The 15683-nt window shown below is 36.2% G+C and overlaps 4 protein-coding genes across 4 annotated transcripts; 1 reads left to right on the top strand and 3 right to left on the bottom strand.

Annotated features, from left to right (window-relative positions):
• Nucleotides 1–18: 18 nt before the first annotated feature.
• Nucleotides 19–1957, bottom strand: LOC18037385 (pentatricopeptide repeat-containing protein At5g66520). The gene has a single exon (XM_006425591.2). It carries the CDS (start codon nt 1901–1903, stop codon nt 35–37), a length of 1869 nt encoding a protein of 622 aa, XP_006425654.1. The 5' UTR covers nt 1904–1957; the 3' UTR covers nt 19–34.
• Nucleotides 1958–2351: 394 nt separating this feature from the next.
• LOC18037617 (syntaxin-112) lies at nt 2352–6858 on the bottom strand. Its single transcript, XM_006425589.2, is given in 7 exon segments — nt 2352–3442; nt 4789–4890; nt 5004–5073; nt 5314–5408; nt 5822–5881; nt 6307–6378; nt 6492–6858. Coding segments are annotated over 7 exon segments (1494 nt in total). The 5' UTR covers nt 6618–6858; the 3' UTR covers nt 2352–2473.
• Nucleotides 6859–7021: 163 nt separating this feature from the next.
• LOC18037585 (transmembrane protein 53) lies at nt 7022–9924 on the bottom strand. The gene is made up of 4 exons (XM_006425588.2): nt 9183–9924; nt 8998–9100; nt 7786–7994; nt 7022–7673 (listed from the first exon to the last, which is right to left on the bottom strand). The coding sequence occupies exons 1-4, from the start codon at nt 9779–9781 to the stop codon at nt 7409–7411; spliced, it is 1176 nt and encodes a 391-aa protein (XP_006425651.1). The 5' UTR covers nt 9782–9924; the 3' UTR covers nt 7022–7408.
• Nucleotides 9925–12012: 2088 nt separating this feature from the next.
• Nucleotides 12013–15309, top strand: LOC18037414 (pheophytinase, chloroplastic). Its single transcript, XM_006425587.2, has 7 exons — nt 12013–12295; nt 12417–12518; nt 12790–12928; nt 13310–13480; nt 13704–13944; nt 14529–14620; nt 14906–15309. The coding sequence occupies exons 1-7, from the start codon at nt 12193–12195 to the stop codon at nt 15177–15179; spliced, it is 1122 nt and encodes a 373-aa protein (XP_006425650.1). The 5' UTR covers nt 12013–12192; the 3' UTR covers nt 15180–15309.
• Nucleotides 15310–15683: the final 374 nt, after the last annotated feature.

The raw sequence follows: 15683 nt of genomic DNA, 5'->3' as shown, positions 1-15683 counted from the left end.
CAAAGTTTTACTCTCTCTCTTTCTCTCTCTCTCTTCACCAGTAATCTCCACATGTACATCTTCCGTCCTTGAAATGGTGAAAACGAGTTCTATCTCGCATGACTATTTCCCTATCGTAGATCTTGGAGATAAGCTTCATCACTGTGTGGCAGTCCTCACAGACTCGAAGATTCTTAATGATTCGGATTGTCACCCCTGGTTCAGTTTTAATTAGCCCAAATGCGATTGCAAGTTTCTCACTGTGCTGATGGATTGCTGTTTCTTTCTCATCATCCTCTAGATCTAGTAGCAAGTTCCGTATAGCTGGTTTGTGTCCTTCACGTTTCAATCTCTCTGTAATTTGATCCCACATGTGGTTGATATCATCCATTTGCGGGTGGGTCCTCTCCCCAGCTAAAAACTCGTGAACATTGCCATCCAGAGTAACAGCACTGCAGCCGGGAAGTTTGGCAACTCCATTGTCTCTCATCTGCCTTCTCACTTCAACTGCTTGGTCCCATTCCCCTGCTACGGCATAAATGCTTGCCAGGTGAATATATCGGCCACCATGATCAGGTTCTCTTTCAAGCAGGAGTTCTCCTATCTGTTTGCCTAAATCGGTATTTCTATGCATCTGGCATGCCTTGAGTAATGCCCCCAAAATCACAGAATTTGATCTTGCAGGCATTGAGTCAATCAATTGTTTGGCTTCCTTCAGCAATCCAGCGCGGCCCAGCAGATCAACCATGCACCCATAGTGCTCTATAGTTGGTTTCAAGTTATATTTCCTTTCCATGCTCTCAAACAATGACTTTCCCTCATCAACTAGCCCTGCATAACTACAGGCAGTCAAAATTGCTGTGAAAGTAACCAAGTTTGGCTTAGTTCTCGCCACCTGCATTTTGGAAAACCAATTTAGAGCTTCTCTTCCATGTCCATGAATTGCTAAACCAAATATTATTGCTGTCCAGGCAGAGACACCTTTCTTCTCCATTCTCTTAAATAATTCTAAAGCTTCTTCCAAGTCACCGCACTTTGCATACATGTCTATAAGAGCACAGCCTAGAATTGGGTCGATTTTGATACCTAAGTGTTTAATATACTCATCAATCCATCTGCCTTGATCTAGAGCTCCCAGATGTGCACATGCTGAAACTGCACTTACTAGGGCTACATTATCAGGTTTAACCCCTGCCGTCTGCATTTCATGAAATAGGTGCAAAGCTTCCTTGTCCATGCCTGCCCCAACATACCCAGAAATCAACGTCGTCCAAGATATGACATTCTTTTCCTTCATATCTTTGAAAAATTCACATGCCAGTTCCATTTCACCGCATTTTGTGTAGCCATCAATCATTGAGTTCCAAGAAACAGTATCGCGTTGGGGCATGTGGTCGAAGATAAGACGAGCGGATTTGATGCTCCCAGATATGGCATAAGCGTGAAGCAGGGAATTTGTGGCAAAAACCTCTGAGCTAAAGCCAAATTTTATGATTTGAGCGTGTATTTGTTGGGTTTCTTCTAAGGCTGAAAGTCTGGAACAGGCTTTGAGCAGGAAAGGGAAGGTGTAGGCATTATGCGAAACTGAATGACTAAGCATCTGTCGATACAAAAGCAAAGCTTGTTCTGGTTCACTGCTGTCTGCGTATCCTCTGACCATTGTATTCCACATGAAAGTATTAGGTTTGATGATTCTGTCAAACACCATCTGAGCATAGGCTAAGCTTCCAGAATTCGAAAACGTGCAGAAAGCTAGTAGCCTGCTTACCAAGATGGTATTTACGGTGAGGCCTTTTTTGAACATTTGGGCATGAATCTGCTTTAGTTCCTCCATATATGAACATCTGTTAAGCAGAGACAGGGTATGTGTAGTATTTGATTCCAAAGAGAATTGGTTCATTGGAGTTGGTAAGATGGTTGCCATTTGCTTCTTGATAGGGGTGATAACCTAGAGTCAACAATGTTATATCAAAGTAGAATTGTGCAGCTCCTTAGCAATATGGATAAGGTTCCTAATACCCTATAAGAATATGATTGGTCTCTCCTCTTTAAACTTTTATGATATTTTTCAGATAGTTTTGTCTTTTCCTCAAAACAATAACCCAAAAATATTCAACTGGAAGTGAAAAACCGTCAAACTGAACTATCAGTATTTTTACTCGCTGGCCGGCCATAAAGGAAAGATTCACTTGATACGAAGCAAATCGAAAGTGAAAACAACAAAGGTACCAAAGAAGAAAGAGAATCCAAAAATCAAATATTGAAGAACGCTAAATATAATATTCATTAACATTGGTGTCAGTTTACAGAACCATAAAGGAAAATAACGTAAACTGCATTTTATGAAGTGACATAACAGTATTTAACGGCCCAACACCCGAGCTCAGGAAAACTCAATCAGCCATGAGTATATATCTATCTATAAACCTAACACCACTCAAAAAATAAACAAGCCACTTAGCCGTCTCCAAAAGATTGCATTGCATGACCATTTTCATCTCGAGGTCAACAAAGAAATAAGACAAACCAACAGTATGATCAACCCCACAGCCCAAACCGAGCACACCCACGACCTCTTCTTCCTCGTCTGATTGGCATAGTACAGACTGTTAGTTCCACCACTGATGAAATTACCTGCATTCGCCACATTCTCTTCAATATCGTCCATCTTTTCCTCTTGTGTCTCAACAAGAACAGCCATGTCAAGAAACACTTGATGCAACTTCGTCAAACTTCTCTGTATATCCATCACAGCTTCATGCCTCTCTTTACTTCTCTGTATATCCTTTTCTGTTTTCCCTTCGAGTATTTCAACTTTCCCACTTCCTGAAATTACCTTTTCAATTACATCTTCGCTTGGTTCCTCGCCAGTTGCATTATAGTACCTTCTCTTGAGATCTTCCTTGTAATCTGACAACACCTTTCCTCTCAGAGACTGAAAGTCATTCATCAAGTCCCTAAGCTTGACTCTCAAACCATTAGTGACCGATATCCTTGTGCGATCAACAGAACTGCCTTCTTTAAAAGCTTGTGACAACGTACGATTGATCATATTTGATTTATCAAGTGATTCAAGCCTTGCTTTGACAATCTTGGCTTTGCGAAGAATAGAGGCCACGTCTGACTCCATTCGGTCTCTTAGGCCGCGAAGAACTTTGCCACTGTGAGTGGACTTCGTTCCTTCGTTAAGATTTTGAAGATCAAGCAAGAGATTGGTGATCTCTTCCATTTCATCCTTGATTGCATCCACTTCTTGAAAGAACTGAGTGAGGTTTTCTTCATCTCTGGGATTGAGTTGGCCTCTCTCAATGTCAAGATCGGCTTCAAGATCCTTCTGGGCCTGTTTCTTCAACTCCACATAACTTAAGAACGATTTCGTCATTAGATCATTCATTTTTGCAAGAATTTTGCACAACCAACCTGCAACCATATTGAGTTTAACAAAATTACAAACTGAAGATCACTTGAAAGAAAAAGCAAGAAACATAACAAGCCACACGATGGTAAAAACAGAAGTAAATGAATTGAATGTACCCTGAAACGGATTTAACACGTGAACAAAACTTCTCCCAAGATTCAGTGTTTTCTTTTGAACTGTTTCTTCAAGTTTTCTAGTTCAAAGAGGCAAAAGAAAACAAGAAAACCCGTCAAGAAACATATAACAGAAAAGGGAATGAGAAACATCAAATTGTAAAGAACCATGAAAAGCATATGCCTAAAGAAGAATTTATATTCGAAATGCATGCAATTTTGAAGTGTTTAAAACATTATAGAAGGAAAATGGGTTCAAGAAAACCTTGTGTTAGTGGCGAGATAACCTTTACGTTTGTCAAGTGACAATGCTTCAAGAATCGGAGAGTGTGTGTGTTAGTGTTACTGAAATGGGAGGGTTTGCGATATGAATGACCAAGCCAAATGAGATGATGAGTGTTACTCTTTCAACGGGGTTCTTATAGTTATAGAGAGAATGAGGAATCGCAATCGTTCGGTTACGATTTATGAAATTTGAATTTTCGTTTATTAGAACACATAGCCGTTTTATTAAGGAGAGGCGCGGTGTTGTCCGCCAAAATAGGTCGGTAACGTATCGCCTTGCTTTTGAAACTATCACGTTTAATTTGTTTAATAATGAAATTACACCCTTTTTCTTGATTTTTTTTTCAAATTTTTCCTTTTATTTACTTGTGCATATATTTTTAACATAATTTTACAGCCATGCCAATACTGTACATTGGTCTTATTAAGGTAAAAAAGAAGTTTTTGTGAGGAATAATTTTTTTATAAAAAACTGTTTAGCACTTTATGTTATGGTTCTTGCCATGTTTTATTAGATGTAAAATACAACAACCCAAAAATAATTTTTTTCTACCTCTAAATTATTGCTATTCAAACAATTTAAGAGTAATGGAAAATTAATTTTAAGTCAGCTGTATTTTATATCTATACACACACACACATAATGGGAGAACACGGATCGGATTAAAGATTTGAGTTGTCCTTATTAGAATAAAAACATGATAACCATTAATTTATCTACAGCCTTGATGTCGCTTAACAAGCCTGACAGTACAAAGTTGTTTTATTATGATAAAAACTCATTGATATGTGTGCAAATATCATTTTGTTGACATTTTGGAAAGAGGAAATAGAGGAAGTTATATGGGTCATGATAGGGGTTCCTCGATACAGTGACGAGTTTTTTGCAAAATCTGTTTTATGCTCCCAAAAAAATCCACATCCTTATGCAGTTCCAACCGGGCCATCTCAACCTCAGGAGCTCAACTAAATCTCCAGAAAGTAGTTTCATGCAGGCTGCTCATTTTTGGCCTTCTCTGCCTCAAGTTTTCTTAATGTCGATGAACTTAACTTATCTCCACTAGATCCTTCGGAAACTAGATCCACAACTTCAATCTGCACATTATTCATTATACTGTTACTATAGCCTGATCTTCAAAAAATTTTCCCACAAACTTTAAACAAATCTACTTTGATTTAGATGGTACATGGAAAACTGGAACCCAAACCTTCAGCTGGGATAGGCCTCTGTCAGCTCTCTTCTTATTGACTGAAAGGCCACCAGGTAATGTTTCCTTGCTGCCAGAAAATCAAATCCAATTAGTCAAGATCAGTTATGGAACACATTTTCCCTGAGATGAAGTTCAATTTCTTAATATTGCAAACATGTTGAACTCTCAAAGAACATAAGCAAATTCAGCATTTGAGCTTGATACAAGCAAGCAGCACACAGGTTAAGAGATTAGCAAAATAAAAATGTAATTTGCAGCATCATCCTAAACCTGAGATGATACAAAAAAGAGTTCTTTCACAACATACCTGACAACAATAGCTTCTAAATTTTCATCAACAATTGAAGGGCCATATGGGTCTGTAATCGGTTCAGTTTGCACTACAAGCTCTGGCTTAATAGACTGGAAGTTTTAGAAGGAAAACAAAGAATCATCCATCAGATAGAAAACAAGACCCAAAAAAAAAGAAAAAATCACATGCATTCATTACACCAGAAGATACCAACTGAACCATTTACTTCCATACAACATAGCAAAGCCGGTGGTCCATCTGTTTTCGCCACCAAGTCCAATCACAAGGCAAGACTCACATCAAAATATTTTGCCAGAATAAGTAAAAGCACAAGATGGGCAACACATAAAATCAGTTAGCCTCTGCTATCCCTGTCACAACATACAAACCAGTACCCCTTCAAGTTTAAAGGTTATTAACACACAGCAAAGCAAAGTTATGAAGAATTGACAGAACTCAGTAAATGCTTCTATAATTGAAAATAAGAACCAAAGAATAGAACATGCATCCATTTACCAAGTACCTTGATGTAAGCTTCAACATTACGCATCCTTTCGTCGACAGGTTGAATTAACTCTGCAAACTGCAGACGTGGGAAAAAGGAAATTCAACAAGTCAGAGTGCAATGCAAATAAAATTAAAAAGCAACAACTGAATTTAGATACTCAAGAGTTTGCAATGCATTCTTGCAATATCAATTTAAATAAAGGCCAACAAAGCAAACACAATAAGATAATTATTGATATTGCTACAAAGGTTACTGATTTTGACCACGAAAAGACGATGTCAAAACTTCAATTTAAAAGATCAATCCTCTGAAAGGACATTATTGTTCCACAAGATTATGCAACCTTACACAATGCACCAGCAAAGGCTTGAAAGCTCAGTCACAGATGAGATTTACTTTGAATCAAAACTCAACTAATAAAGTCATCAATCAAATTAAGCAATCTGGTACCGAAGTTTCAGTCAATTAATGATTAAGTAAATAGAGAAGGGATTAGGTACCTGTTTGTTGGTCAACATAGGTCCGTCACAAACTCCGACCACAATTCGATCCCTCGCAAGTTCAGCCGAAGCCTAGGTTTGATTGGAACAAAAAATTGGGTAGAAGATTAAAAAAGGGAAAAAAAACGAGTTTAATTGATAAAGATAATGCATTTAAAAGAAATTATGAAGAGTGAGGGAGATACCTTGAGAAAAAGGCGGTGGCCGTCGTGTAATCGGTCAAAGGTACCACCGAGGACGACAGCTCCGTAAGAATTGTCGGGTGAAATGTTGGAATTGACCACTGATTCATCCAAAATCGCCATTTTCATTTAAAACAGACGAACCAGATTAATGACTAATGATTTCTTCTAGCAGATAAATTGTCCCCTTTATTCCGATTTTGTGGGACCGCTTAGGCAGGTACACCGAATCTGGACTTGATTTGTTTGTTTGCTTGCCTCGCCCTTTGCTGACCCTAATGGTGGTGATCCTGTTACTGTTTCATTTTGGGGCAGGTTACGTTGAGGGTCGGGAGCAGTGTTGTTGTACTTGCATCCGGTACATAAATGATGTGCTTCACAACCACAGGCACGTCTCGCATTTTATATGAATTTTCCCTTTTTTCACAATTAAATTATGGAAACATATGTCTAAAATATGGTATTGTACGGAAATTTTATATAACGCTAAACAGAACTTATATGCAAGTTAAAATTTTGTAACGAGTAGAAAATCTTACCGGTTCATTTACTAGAGCAGCAGTGTAGATATTCAATCATTTTAATTACACCTTGAGCCCAATAATAAATACATTGTTCATATCTAATCCACCAGGATCTCTTATTACAAGCTTTGTAAATACAATTGGGGGAATCGAAATGGGCTACAAGTAAACGGAACATTGGTACCGTCCACTACGGAGCTCTTCATTATAACTTATAAGCACCCTCGTAAAGAAACACTTCTAGTAATTGTGAGACTAAAAAAGAATATCGCAGCATAGAAGATGGCAAATGCTTGATTTAGTTTCCTCCATAAATCGATTTCCTATTGTTGATGATGCTCTACCGTGCAACACTAACTCAATGAGAAAACAAATTGTAATCTGCATTAGCAGAATTCACGTCTTCTTTACAGTAGCGAAACACTCTTTCAAGAAATTATGTAGCTCCGATAAGTATCTGCTGGGGAAAGTCCGGAAGTGATCCACGTGGGCAGATGGCCCAAAAATAACAGAAAATACCTTTCTACCTGTCTTCCTCTGCTCCTCAATTAGCAATTCCACAGACTGATATGGGATCACCTTATCACCCGTGCTATAAAGGTAAAGGTGAGGGCAGGCTGGCGGGTTATTTGTGACAGCTGACACAACTTTTTTTATTCTCCTGCAGAACAAGGACCAATTAATTGCTATCCTGAAACAATTTTTTTATAGTGAACATACAGTTCTGATCCGATGAAGCGGACAATTACTTCTCATCCAGGGAGTCAACTTACTGATTTACATCAGGCAAATTTATGATATAAGAAAAGAGCTTCTCCAATAATGACAATAGCATCGTTTCTATAATATCTGGTTCCTTGTCTTGCATCATTGACACACTCACTTGCCCTTCTAATCCATTTATTTTTCCATCCTCAACTGTAGAGTATGCTGAAGAGCTACGCTTCTTGAGTATAGCAGCACCAAACCCACCTGCCCAAACCTGATCAACATTGAAGAGCTATTATAGTATCACTCTGGTGTTGATGATTAACACTAATCAATAGCCAATTACATCTCAAAGGATGAAAAACTAAGCAATGAAAAGAAAAGAAAAAAAAAATTACATAGTCCACAAGAAGAACCAATTAACATGGCCAAATTCTAGTCCTTGTATGTTGAACACATCTCTGTCTCCTCCGGATTGTGGTGAGTAAAGAAGTTCCACTCAAGTATGTAAACACCAGAGTATATATGTACGAGCAAGAGCTAAAAAGTGACAGATGTATGTCTTAAAAGTAAGTGTAACAGAAAGGGACACAAGGATCCCAAATAATGTAATGCTCCCACTCAAAGAAACAAGATTCTATGCCATTTCTTATATGTCAAATCAGGGCTCTCTTTTATGAACACAGTTCACAAATTAAGAACTGGAACAAGTTTAGCAATCAAGAATTCATAAATTTTCATACATGCTTCATGAACACATGGACCTCCAAAAGAGAAGCACATTTTTGTTCACTCACATCCAAAGCGATTCTGTGCCTGCTAGTCCATACCTTTACCTTGAGAAAAGCTTGAAGAGACTTCTTAGAGGGTGGAAATGTAGGTAAATGAGCAAATGCGGAGGACATGGCACAACTCACCACTTGAATAGAGTCTGTGCAGTACAAGCAAGACATTGTTGATGGTGCCGATACAAGCTAATTTTACTATAGATTAGCAGTGTCGGACTTCTAACTTAAACAAGCAAATGTATCTCAGCAACCTTACGAAAGAAATCAACAAGCTTATGCACTGGTATTCACTATTCATCTTACATTTGACTTCCGAAAGATCTAATACATTTTCACAAGCCCGGTGTACAGACCAATTTCATTTTAACGGACACGAACACCACAAATTAACAATCAAATGCTGCCGACAACTGAACATCATAAGCAGAGGATACACAAGAACGTGAGACACTGTGAAGTTAGAAAAAAGAGTTTACAAATTAATTTTACCTTGGGATCAAATGCTCCAGCTCCCCCCGAATCAACAATGAGTCCTTTAATCTTCTGCATCAAATCCTCCCTACCCTGTAAACTGGCAAGGATAGAGCCACAGCTGCCAATAAAAAAATAAAGAATAAGAAAACATAACAAGAATAATAATAGAACTCAGAAATCAAGTGAATGAATCAACTTACACAAACCACCCAGTGTTGCTAAAGGTGTGAAAAATCAAGCAGCGTTGTTTACCATCCTGTTCCTCGTGAGAAACCCACGAAACGATCTCGTTAGACAAGTCGGCTATCCGCTTTTCAACCCCACGTCCCAGATCAAACGACAACAGCTCTTTGGCCTCAACAACGAACGTAATTGCGTTAATGCCCCTCGAATTGTACCACTCCACGTATCTCCTCAAGTGCTTCCTTCTGGCTCCGAGCCAACCTAACAACACGACCGTTACGGCGGTTTCCCTGTGGTCGAAAATTGAAGCGTTTTCTCCGTTGATAACGTTGCTGGGAGGACGGTGCCATGCGAATCCGGCGTCGTTTGGGCCGAAATGATTGGCTGGGGGTTGAGAATGAGAGTGATTGAATAACTTGTTAGAAGAAAGAGGGAGGAAGGGGAGGAAGTTAATGGGGTTTGCAGTGACAGACGACGAAGCGCGGATGCAAGTGCCAGACACGCGCACCACGGCGTCGTTTCTGGGGAATCTGAGGAAATGGTTTGCTGTTGTCTTCGTCAAGAAATGGCGATTGAGTGCTGCGGAGGCGTTTACCAGCCGTACGGCAGCCTCCATTGGATTGGCGTGGAATTTTTTTAATTTCAGTTTCAGAATAGTTACAAGTAGTTAACAACGGTATTTGGTTGGTTACCAAAATGCAATTTCCTGTCACTTAACGCTCGCCCAATTCAAGCTGTAATACTTATAGCTGCACTTTCCCTCCCACCGGGCAGCTCCTAAGCTCACCCAAAATTAATGTTCCATAACTCTTTAAGGGGAGCCTCTAAGTTATAATAATTGTACTATATATCTCTCATATGAACCATATAAAATTGTAAGACTCATAATTTGTGTGGTTCACATGAAAGATGTATGTTACAATTATTGTAACTTAGCATTTGCCTTATGTATTAGATCATTAACAACTGAGTGATATAATTCTTAAATAATAATAACAATAATAATGGAGGAATATACAGTTGGAAACAAATTAATTTTAAGTTTATATAAGTTACTTCGTATAAGACCTCATTTTTAGTGTCTATTTGGTATGATTTATTTAATAAACATAAGTGCTTATTTAATTCCATAAATTTTTGTTATAATTTTTATTATTTTTTGGTTGTTTTTTTAATAGAGTTTTTGAAGCTTAAATAAACTATTTTATCTCTATTAACAAAATCTTAAATTTTAGACTTTTGAGAGTAGAGGTTGAAAAACTTTTTTTAAATGTCAAAATACCTAAAATATCATTTACTTATTTAACAATCTTATTTATTCTTTTTATAATATAACTTAAAAAAATTTACTTATTAAAATAATTTCATAAATTTTTAATAAAAACTCTTATTAATAATCAAATAACTAACTTTTTTAATAAAAACTTTATTTATAAAAATTTTATTAATATAAACTCTACTTGAAAAATTGTATCAAACAAAGCTTATTATCGAACGGACGAAATGTCAACCCTCCAATCAATCGAAGTGAGGGTTGAAAGCCTAATAACGCAGCCGAAAAAGGGTAGAAAGCCCAAGGCAGGGCCGAAAGCCCATGTCACTTTTTAAATACACTGTGATATACGTAAATTTAGATTAGATTAAATAAACTGAATTAAATTTTTGTTATTAATAACTCATGCACGGTCGAATCTATAACCGATGTTTAGGAAAGCTCATTCCTTATCATTAGAGTAAAACCTTAACTTCAAGATTGAATAGAATTATACTAAGTACATTGACTAATTAAATTAACTTAAAAGAGAATTAAAAATATACTTAATATTATATATTTAAAATTATTTTACTTATAAATCAATACAATTATTAATTAGAAATTTTGTCTGACTTTTTTTTTTACAAATTTATTACATTCACCATATGTCAGCATATAAAAAATCTGTATGCAATGTTGTGTATAAATAGATGACATATCGTACAAGTAGCAAATTGTACGTAATAAATAATTTATATATTTAGTATATTATAGCTGTTTGTTACAGCTGATGTAACATAAGCTTTGCCTTAGAAAATAGATGGCATTTTATAAAACTTTCGTGGAAAAATAGTGCGGTTTGTCATTTATATAACTTTATAATAGATGACATGTCATAAAATAGGAGGATGTAGGAGAAATCATTGATATATTTTAGCACATAGGCGACGTATCATATCATTAGTTGATTGAATTATTTAAATAAAATTAATTGAAGTTTATTGTTTTACAATAAAAATAATGGCAAGTACTAATAAATTGATATGTGTATAATACTAAAATAATTATAAAAAAATATTTTAATTTTTCATTGATTGGATCTATTTTACTTAATGGGATAGAATAAAGTGAATAAGTACCATTTAAATCATCATTCAATTGCCATTAGATTGAGTAGATTTAATAGATAAAAAATCAAGTCATGACTTGAATTAAAAAATTTTAAATTAAGGGAATCCAACCTATAAAATAATACATTAAAACTTTTAAAAATAGTATATATATATATTTGCTGCCATAGTAATTTCCTAAGAATAAAACTTTATACAAGAGTAGTTAGTTTATAATATTTATTTTCTAGCTTTTTCTTTAAAAGGCATTGCAGGTTAATTTTTCTTCCATGTCATAAAAAACAAGTGTACAAAATAAGTAATCAAATGTTATGATAATAAAATATATAATACATTAGTTGAAAACACAGGAGATACAATATTTTTCAAAAGCTCATGAATTATGATTTACCAAGAAAGGATAAAACTCTCAGTTATAATTTGGACGGTTCGAAATTTCCCGGGAAAAAAAACAAACAAACAAATTCTTGAAATCTCTGTGGGTGTGGGCTGTGGCTGGCTAAGACTCCGCCACAAGGGCCGAACTCCAACCACACTAATAAAATCGCACCCAAAATAAAAATCTTTTAACAATAACAGAATTAATCATTCCTTTTAACAGTCTCCAACTCTTTGAAGACACTCTGCTCCCGAAGATTTAGAATGTCTTGTTCGTTCGCTGCATCCCCTTTAGCTAGGAGAGAATTCTTAAACCCGGTCTGTGGCAGCAGCAGGTTCATTTCACCTGGGAGAATTTATCAGCCTGGTAAGTAGTCTTAAGCTCTGCTTATTCTTGTTTTCCTTATTCGCAATAAAAATTGGAAAGTGTTTGTTGTTTTCTTGACTGTATCTGTATGTACCTTTGATCTTTCTCTCTACTTAAAAAGGAAGCAAATGTGAAATAAGCAGGAGGGCTTTTGTTTTCAGAGGAATTGTGGCTTCTGGTGCTTCGGTCATTGGATCTTCTTTGGTTACTGAACCTTCGCAAGGTCTTTTTTTCCATTTTTTTCGTTTTAATTCATATGTGTATATATATATATATATATATATATCGTCTGTCATAGAACATACCTCGATTATATTATTGAATTAGAAGAGTTCTTGTTTAACAAGAAAATGTTTTATCTTTATTCTTTGTATTGTGCAACTGAGACTCTACAATGGTTTATATCCAACTTTTCCTTTCGAATGAATTTGGAAATTTGTAATTATCTTACTCTGTTTGTATTTTCTAAAGGCTTAAGTTGAATTTTTTCGTAGGGATGGAGAGGTTACCATTCAAGCCGGAAGGCTATAATTTCTGGACATGGCGGGGTCACAAAATACATTATGTAGTTCAAGGAGAAGGGTCTCCTGTTGTTCTTATTCATGGTTTTGGTGCCTCTGCATTTCATTGGAGGTTTCCTACCTTTTCCCCTTTTCCATGTTCATTAATTTTTGCATTTTGTTTTTAATACAGTTGACTTTGTTTGTTTAGTTATTTAAGCATTAGATTCATAATTGTGTACTTTTTGAGGCTATGTCTAATTTCTCTTTCATTATGGCTGAACTTGAACTTCGGATGAAACTTGAACTGACAAATACTCTCTAATACCATGTTGGAGACAATTTTGGTTTGGTTATTATCTACACAAACAAATAAACCTATTTTGCCAGCACTTTGGCGTCATCCTATCCCTTAACAACTTTAATAGCTGACATTCTGTTGTCTCATGGTGGAAAAATGTCATCATCTTTCTTGAGATTAAGATGGAGTTTTTCATTTTCTATATTTGTACAGGTACAATATACCTGAATTAGCTAAAAGGTACAAGGTTTATGCCGTAGATTTGCTAGGTTTTGGGTGGAGTGAGAAAGCAATTATTGAATACGATGCTATGGTATGGAAAGATCAAATAGTGGATTTCTTGAAGGAAATAGTGAAAGAGCCTGCTGTTTTGGTTGGAAACAGGTAAATAACTTCTTTTTTCGTTAGGTAATCAAATTTCTTTTAAGATGAAGTCTTGTGACTTTGGTGTTCGAAGAGAGATCAAATTCTTATCATTTTTAAGTGCAACAAAAATCTCTCTGTTCTTTCTTGCTGATTTCCTTCCATCTTTAGTGTGCTTTTGATAAGGCTGTCTTTTCAGATGGCATACCAACTAACGATCCTGTGATTCCTGGTAATATTTCAGTCTTGGAGGGTTTGCTGCTCTAGTTGCAGCAGTAGGCTTGCCTGATCAAGTTACTGGTGTTGCCCTTCTAAATTCTGCTGGACAGTTTGGAGATGGAAGAAAAGGAAGTAATCAGTCAGAAGAATCAACCTTACAGAAAGTTTTCCTAAAGCCTCTGAAGGAAATTTTTCAGCGTATAGTTCTTGGATTTTTGTTTTGGCAAGCAAAGCAACCAGCTCGCATTGTTTCTGTCTTAAAGAGTGTAAGTCACTTGCTATCATATTTCACCAAGCCTTCTGCTTTTGAAGTGTAATGGGAACTTTAGCTTAAGTAGTATTTCTATAAGTGGTATGAGGCATACATTCAGGATCTGTTCTCATTTTCTTTGTTAAATGTGAAGCATGGCTTGTCTAATGTACTCAGGTAGTTATTAAGAGTGTTAATGAGACTAGTTTTACTTGAATGTTATCTAAAAGCATCAGCTTTTCATCCATCATCTCAAAAAAAAATCAATGTGTCCTGATTGGAAATTTTGAAGATGCTTTATTAAGTTTATGTTATGCACAATCATTTTGCTATTTTCTTTATAGCTGTTCAGAATTCATGAATGGGATAAAGAATATGTTCATGATTATCGAATTGGTTTTGTAGGACATCAACCTCAGTACTAAAGTGCTGTGCCTTTAACTTGTATTCACTTTGGTTAATGGCTCTAAATTAGAGCTGCATTTTCCCGTTTTGCATTTTTCCATCTGTTAAGACATTGAAAACATAATTTTTGCCTTTTATATATCAATATTTTTTTAATGTGCTCGTCATAAATACATTTTTTCCTGGCTTATGTAGGTATATATAAATTCCTCTAATGTGGATGACTATCTAGTGGAATCAATAACAAGGCCAGCAGCAGACCCCAATGCGGCAGAAGTTTACTACAGGTGTGTATGGTAGTTCCCAACTATGAAAACCACTGCATTTTCTTCAGGATGAGTGCAGGAAAATCTTGAACTCTCATCCAGACTATGCTCCATTTTCTTCTTCGCATTGGTGCAGAGGTGTATATGTGTACTAATTACACCAGCATGAATTACTAGAAGGGCCTAAAACACTGTTAATTAGTTGTTCACAATCTACTGGGAAGTGATAGCACCTCTTTTTTTTTTTTTTTTTTTAATCCCATCTCAACATTTTTTCTATAATCTTTTTTGGAATGTTTTTCACAGATTAATGACGAGATTCATGTTGAATCAAAGCAAATACACTCTAGACAGTGTCCTAAGCAAGTTATCTTGCCCATTGTTGTTGCTCTGGGGTGACTTAGATCCATGGGTAGGTTCTGCCAAGGCTACCAGAATCAAAGAATTTTATCCAAATACGACGCTGGTAAACTTTCAAGCTGGACACTGCCCTCATGATGAAGTACCGGAGCTTGTCAATAAAGCTTTAATGGACTGGTTATCAACTGTAAAGCCACAAGCATCTTTTCAAGTACTGTAAATTAGTCAGTTTATAAACTCACATCTGTCTCAAGATTTTACCTGTAACACAGCTGTATACTGAAATGGCCATTTTCAAAAAGAGAAAAAGATATTTAATGGAGGAAAATTCGATAAGGAAAGAAGCCAGGCTCAACATCGTATTGTTATGCATTTGATTAATCAGTTGATGGAGGATTATTTTTCCATGTTATCTTAAACACAGTTTTTTGAAATGATAATTGAGAATTCATTTTCATTTCTGCCGCAGCCATGCCGGAGATTCATGATTCCTTCGTCTGAGAATCAATCCGACAGAACGGCAAACAGACAAAATAACAAAAGACATAATAACATCCTTGATGACGAGCTTAGAGATAACGGGGAAAACAACACGCCTAAATGTCTTGTTATTGAAAGTTAGGAATTTGCTGAATTAAAAAAATCTAGTGCATGACAAAAATCATATTCACCAATGAGCTGTCTGCTTTGTAAGCATCGCATTTTATAAGCATCTTCTTGGACG

Source organism: Citrus clementina, unplaced genomic scaffold, assembly GCF_000493195.1.
Source record: "Citrus clementina cultivar Clemenules unplaced genomic scaffold, Citrus_clementina_v1.0 scaffold_7, whole genome shotgun sequence".
Taxonomy (NCBI): Eukaryota; Viridiplantae; Streptophyta; class Magnoliopsida; order Sapindales; family Rutaceae; genus Citrus; species Citrus x clementina.
Note: the sequence above shows the minus strand (reverse complement) of the source record. Positions and strands in the feature narration are given on the sequence as shown.

What these genes read in the sequence shown, in the direction of transcription:
- LOC18037414 (XM_006425587.2), top strand. Translation starts at nt 12,193, where the DNA reads ATGTCTTGTTCGTTCGCTGCATCCCCTTTAGCTAGGAGAGAATTCTTA. An exon ending in TGGGAGAATTTATCAGCCTG is followed by an intron (nt 12,296 to 12,416) that starts GTAAGTAGTCTT and finishes CTACTTAAAAAG; the next exon opens with GAAGCAAATGTGAAATAAGC. An exon ending in GCCTCTGCATTTCATTGGAG is followed by an intron (nt 12,929 to 13,309) that starts GTTTCCTACCTT and finishes ATATTTGTACAG; the next exon opens with GTACAATATACCTGAATTAG.
- LOC18037385 (XM_006425591.2), bottom strand. Translation starts at nt 1,903, where the DNA reads ATGGCAACCATCTTACCAACTCCAATGAACCAATTCTCTTTGGAATCA.
- LOC18037585 (XM_006425588.2), bottom strand. Translation starts at nt 9,781, where the DNA reads ATGGAGGCTGCCGTACGGCTGGTAAACGCCTCCGCAGCACTCAATCGC. An exon ending in AGCAACACTGGGTGGTTTGT is followed by an intron (nt 9,101 to 9,182) that starts GTAAGTTGATTC and finishes TTTTATTGGCAG; the next exon opens with CTGTGGCTCTATCCTTGCCA. An exon ending in CTGGAGCATTTGATCCCAAG is followed by an intron (nt 7,995 to 8,997) that starts GTAAAATTAATT and finishes AATGTTGATCAG; the next exon opens with GTTTGGGCAGGTGGGTTTGG.